Here is a 6000-nt window from a genome sequence, read left to right on the forward strand (position 1 = left end):
CACTGGGCGGGGGCCCTGCATACCCTGTTCAAGGCAGAGAAGCCTGTGAATCACAGAGGGTGTTGCAGGCCAGTCTCTGGGTGCTGGGGTGCCTGGTGCTGTGCCTACACTTCCTGACCCCTCCCTACAGCCCCATGGAATTGGCTGTTAGCTCATCCCTGGTGGTGGAGGAGGAAGTCAGGCTCAGGGGCCAGCACTGGCTTAGCAGAGAATAGGCAGCCAAGCCCTTAAACTCGGAGCACCTTCAGGAGACTCGCTGCCCCATTTTACAGATGTGAAAACTGAGGCCTGGGGCAGAGGGACGGAAGGGAGGGGCCTGGGTGTGTCTTGGAGCCTCTGAGCCTCCCGCAGGACGCATTTGGGGAGCATCTGAGCGGGAGGCCCGGCTGCCCTCTGGGAGATGCAGGGGGCTCACCTCGTCTCTGCCCCCCCAGGCTGTGGAAAAAGGTGTGGGTGCAGGTGCCCAGCCCAGAGCCCTTCTTCCAGCCCCTGTACATGGGCCACAGCGGAGACTTCAAGGTGAGTGTCCCCACCACATTATGAGCCGCTGGGAGCCCCTCACCCGCTGGGAGCTTGCTTCCACCCACACGACTAGACCACCAGCCCCACCCTGTAGGCCCGGGGCACCCAGATCCCCGACCCGGCCTGGAACCAGGCTTCAGTCTCTGCACATGCAAAGTGCAGGAAATAATTCCAGTGGGGCAGAGTTGGCATAAGAATTAAACAAGATCCTGCAGCATTTCCCAGCCTAAGGAGCCAAACTGGGAGAGAGGGTGAGCCAGGTGGTCCCTTGAGCCACGAAGTGGCCTCCTGGTCCTTTGGTAGAAGTCCTTGCTATGGAGGTGGGGAGGGAGCAGCTTCTGGGAAGGATATGGCCCTGCCTGCAAAATACACCAGCCCCATCCAGGCCCCAGCCCACGCTACCAGCGCCATCGCCCTTGGGTTCTCTGTGCCTATTTACCACCACCCACCCGGTGGCGGCAGTCACCGCAGAGCGGATGTGGTGACCCACCTGCTCCAGCAGAGCCTGGAAGTCAGGAAGTGCGACATGCCGTCTGCCTGGCGCTCACTGTGCGCTGTCTCACCTCCACCCTTTCATCCTCTTAGCAGCCCCTGCAGTTGGGGAGGGGGTGCTCCACCATCCCAGGGGAACCATGAGGAGACCGAGGCTCAGAGCCGGGCAGGGGAAGAGCCTAGGCTGCAGCCCACATAGGATAGACCCTTTCCTCTTTCCTCTGCAATTTCCCTGAAGCTCAAATATCACATCTATTTTGTGTCTGTTTTACCAATACCCATACAGCACTTGCTGTGCACCAGGAACTCTGCTAGGAGCACCACAGATGTTATTTAATTTATCATTTAATCCCCACAGCCACCCGTGGAGTGGGGACTATTAGCAGGCCCATTTTACAGATGCAGAAACTGAGGCATAGAGAGGGTAAGTAACTGGCTCAAGGCCACACAGCTGAGAAGTGACTTCAGATCAGTGGTGGTGGCCTCAGCAGGGTTCTGAGAGGAGCTTTCTGACGGAGTAGGCTCAAAACTGGGAGATTTGGGTTCTCAGGGATTTTCTCTGCCAACTGGATGGAGACCCTGTGTCACGAGTGGGACCCCTGGCAGGTGAGGGCAGGGGAATCCTTAAAGTTTAGGGATGGCTGCCTCAGTCCATTGTCACCCCACAGCCCTTATCTATTCTGAGTGGCTGGTCCTTGACTCACTCCATTCATTCGTTTAGTTAACATACATTTACTGGGCGCCTACTGTGTGCCAGGCATTGTGTGAGCCTCTGGGGACACAGCCGTGACCAGAAGAATTGGGGCTTCTTCCCTGGTCATGTGTCCACTCTAGTGAGGACACAAACAGAAGAATGCGTGGTTTCGAGAAATCTCCCCGAGGACGTAAAACAGAAGGCCTGGTGGGGGCTCTGTCACTCAGCTCTCAGGGCCTCCTGCCCTTCGTCCCCACAGCTTGGGAATCTTGGACCCGCACCCATACAGACCCCAGGCCACTGAGCAGCGGATTGTCTGCGCCTGCAGGCTGCTGAGGGCCATGGCTCCCTACTACAGGCAGGGAGACTGAGGCCCAGGGAGGCCGGGACAGCGGCAAGGACTGTCCCTGGACAGGGACACAGCACGGTGCTCATCTCCCCCCACCCCCATCTCTCTCTTTATCTTCTGGAGTCTTTGTCTCTTTCTCTCTTGCTGTCTGTCTTGTCCCTGTGTCTGTCTGTTGATAAGCTCCTCCGCCGCCCCTTGTCCCCCATCCCATCCATGACTTTCCCTCCTCTTCTCTCTCGCAGAAATGGGTGGGCACCCCCTTCACTGCCTCCAGCCTGGAGCTGAGATCCTGGAGCCCAGGGGTGCCCTTGTCCCTGGAGATGCACAGCCAGTGCCCACCGCAGACTGCAGCCAAGGGGCTGGTGCCCACAGAGCTGCCGGAGCCCCCAGACCTGGTGGAAGCCGACGGGGTGCTTGAGCCGGGCTCTTGGGGCCCAGCCCACTCCACTGCCGGCAGCCTGGGCAGCTCAGCTCACAGCCAGGAGAGGGACCGGCCATACGGCCTGGTATCCATCGACACGGTGACCGTGGTGGACGCAGAGGGGCTGTGCACCTGGCCTTGCACATGCGGGGAGGACGGCTACCCAGCCCTGAACCTGGACACCAGCCTGGAGCCTGGCCCGGGCACAGAGGACTCGCTCCTGGGCACGGGGGCCACAGTCCTATCCTGTGGCTGCGTCTCAGCCAGTGGCCCTGCTGGGCCGGGGGGCCCCCTGGGCAGCCTCCTTGACAGGATAAAGCTGCACCTCAAGGATGAGGAGGGTTGGGCTGCTGGGCCGCCCTGGGATGGCGGGTCGCCCCGAGGGGTGTCGGGCAGCGAGGCAGGTTCACCCCCAGCTGGCCTGGACATGGACACGTTTGACAGCGGCTTCGCGGACTCTGACTGCGGCAGCCCCTTGGAGCGTGACTTCAGTAGCCCCGGGGACGAAGAGCCCCCTAGGAGCTACCTCCGCCAGTGGGTGGTCATGGCCCCTCCACCTGCAGGGCCTGGGCCCCAGGCCAGCTAGTGAGGCTGACTGGCCATCCAGAGCTGACCATGCCACTGAGCCACGAGCCACGGACAGGGCCACCTGGGCTGAGGTGTAAAGAGGCCTGCAGCTCTTGGTCTCCCGGATGGGACCCCTGAGCCTGGTGTGCGTGTCTGCGGCTCAGTTGCCCACTGGTGTGGCTGCACGTGTGAGTAGCCCGCGTGCCTGTGGACACGGAGCTCGCCCGTGGTTCTGCCACATTCCCAAGGCTACCTGTGCGTCTGTGCTGACGTGAGCGTCCTGTGTGCGCAAATGTGAGCGGCACGCGTGTCTGTGGGCACGTGATGACAGCCTCCCTCCCTCCGAGGCATGCGGGTGACCCCCGGGTCACGTGCCGAGAGGCTGGTCCAGTGCTGCCCGCCGGGCCTGCTGGGACCAGGGCACCGCCTGGCCTGCTGGGACCAGGGCACCGCCTGGGACAGACACCAAGTCCAGCCCCCCAGGTCCTGCCTGCAGAGCCACACAAAGTCCAAACTGTTCCTTATCGCCTTTCAGGGGTCGGGGAAGGGGACCAAGCGAGCCCACAGTGACCCTGGGGGTGGGAAGATTTTGGGGGGAGCTAGTGGACATGGGTCTGAATCCTGACTCTGACACCTCCTGGCTGTGCCACCTTGGGTGAGTCACTTACCCTCTCTGGGCTGGAGTTTCCTGTCTTAATAATGGGGGCGGCCTGACCTACCCTGGGGAGAAATTGGAGAGGTCGCCCATGTACAGTGTGCAGCCCAGACTCTCAATAAACGTCAGCTTCCTTCCTTCTGCGGCCAGGACCAAGGCTTGTGCTGGAGGTGGGTGGGAGTGAGAAACCAGACACAGCCCAGGTACCTGCGGGCTGTCCCACCCTGCAGAGGGGCACTTGGGGGATTCCCGGTTTAAAATCAGCTTAGTTTCTTAGAATTAGCCCCTCACCAACCAAGATTTCTTTTTCTGGCTCCTGCTGCCCATTTTGTTGTTCCCTTTATGCACCCCAGAAATATTTATTGAGCACATTTACTGAGTACATGCAGGTGCTGGGATACAGCGGAAGGACGCTCCGCTTGGCACTCACGTTGGGGAGGGCTGCAGGCCGGACTCAGCAGTAATGACACGGTGGTCCTGACCCCCTGGCGTCTTACTTGCTTGTCCTGGGGAATTGGAGGAAGACAAGTTCTTTTTGATGATTTGTTGGAGAAACTGCTGAACTGTGAATATAAGATGCTAAGAAAATACTTCTTTGTGACTTTTTTTGTTTGTTTGTTTGTTCGGGCCTCCCTCTGTTGTGGCCTCTCCCGTTGCGGGGCGCAGGCTCCGGATGCGCAGGCTCAGCGGCCATGGCTCACGGGCCCAGCCGCTCCGCGGCATGTGGGATCCTCCTGGACCGGGGCACGAACCCGCGTCCCCTGCATCGGCAGGCGGACTCTCAACCACTGCGCCACCAGGGAAGCCCCTTTGTGACGTTTTGAAGGCAACTTATTGAACGTCAGCTTTGGACAGGAGCTCGATATTGGTGCTGCATATTGCATACAACTCACACTTCAAAAAAAAAAAAAGAAAGAAAGAAAGAAAAGAGATCATTTTCCTCCTAAGGATGCTCACCTTTAGAGGCAGCTTTTTGGAGGCCATGAAGCAGGGTTAAAGTAGCAGAGTCTGATTCAGCCGTAGGCTCTCAGAGCCCTGAGGGGAATCCCTACCCTGGCCTGGACCTGCCTGGCCTGTGGTCCTCCCCAAAGGCCAGGCTGCATGCAGGGCAATGCCTGAAGCTCTGGCTTGTCTCTGCTTTTGGACGAGGGCTCAGCTGTCAATACTGCTGATAGTTTCTCTGTGACTCTTCTGTAAAAGGGGATGGTTGGAGGAAGTCACTGAGAGAACACGGGATTCCTTGGTTCTGAAAGTTCTAGAACATTTGTGGTCTTAATAGTGGGACTGTTAACCTGGGATCAAGGTGTGAGGCTCGGATGGGAGCCCAAGTGTGAAACCACAGCTCCTGCAGGTGTGAGCAGTCCTCACCATCCCCCATCGTCACCCTGGAGCCTCTTGGGTCAAGGAGTGCTGTGGTGTTCACACCCTCAAGGAGGCCACAGGTTCCAGGCACCCCATGAGCCCCAGGCTGCCCGTGGAAGCAGCTCAGCTCTCTCTCCAGCACACACAGCTCTGGGCCGGGGAGTAGGGGGAGGTGACACCTGGGACACTGGCTGATGCCAGGCCGGGGGGTGGGGGGATGGGGCTCTGGCCTGGGCCAGACGTGGCTCCTCACCAGCTCCGTGTTTGAAGGGGACCCAGCTCATAAATGTGGGTGCAGAACGGAGACAGGAGCTGGCCCACCTGGGAGGCCGGATTAGTAGGAGGGGGGTGGATGGATGATTGATGGACAAGTGGCTACATTGGTGGGTGGATGGATGGATAAAAGGATGGTAAAAGGCTTGAAGGAAGAGCAGTTGGATAGATGGATGGAGACAAACAGTTGCTAGAGACAAGAATGAAATGTCAAACCTAAGCTCCATGAGGGCAACAACTTTGCCTCTTTTGTTCACTGCTTTACCACCCCCGCCCCCACGTCAGGCACCTAGCGGGCCCTCAATAAAGCCTGATTTGCAGTGTTTGCTTATTTCCATGGTGTTAAACACTTTCACCATGGTCAATTTCAAGCTACCAACTTGACGGCTTTAAACATGGGGTTAGAAGAGATGTTTACAATCAGCTCTCCTAGCTGGTATGAGGCAGCCCCGGCACACCACAGGTGGGAGCCCAGACAGGCAGCAGGAAGGCCCTGGGGGGCTTCAGGGAGGAGGTGGTGTTTGTTGGGCTTTGAAAAATGAATAAGAGTTGTTAGGGACACCATCTACTCAGGCAGAAGGAAGAGCTTGAGCAGAGGCCTGGAGGTGTGACCGAGAGAGCCCTGACATGGGGGCGGGGAAGGCAATTCCCTGTCACCCAGAGTC

The 6000-nt window shown here is 58.7% G+C and overlaps 1 protein-coding gene across 1 annotated transcript in view; it reads left to right on the forward strand.

The window, feature by feature from the left end:
- Positions 1–4180, forward strand: part of IL21R (interleukin 21 receptor) — a 33840-nt gene extending 29660 nt beyond the window's left edge. The window contains exons 8-9 of the mRNA XM_007105184.3: positions 435–519; positions 2300–4180. Coding sequence (XP_007105246.1) covers positions 435–519; positions 2300–3064 — 850 coding nt within the window. The 3' untranslated portion in view covers positions 3065–4180. The remainder of the gene's footprint in view (positions 1–434; positions 520–2299) is intronic.
- The last annotated feature ends 1820 nt before the right edge of the window (positions 4181–6000 follow it).

The sequence above is a fragment of the Physeter macrocephalus genome, chromosome 14 (assembly GCF_002837175.3).
Source record: "Physeter macrocephalus isolate SW-GA chromosome 14, ASM283717v5, whole genome shotgun sequence".
NCBI lineage: Eukaryota > Metazoa > Chordata > Mammalia > Artiodactyla > Physeteridae > Physeter > Physeter macrocephalus.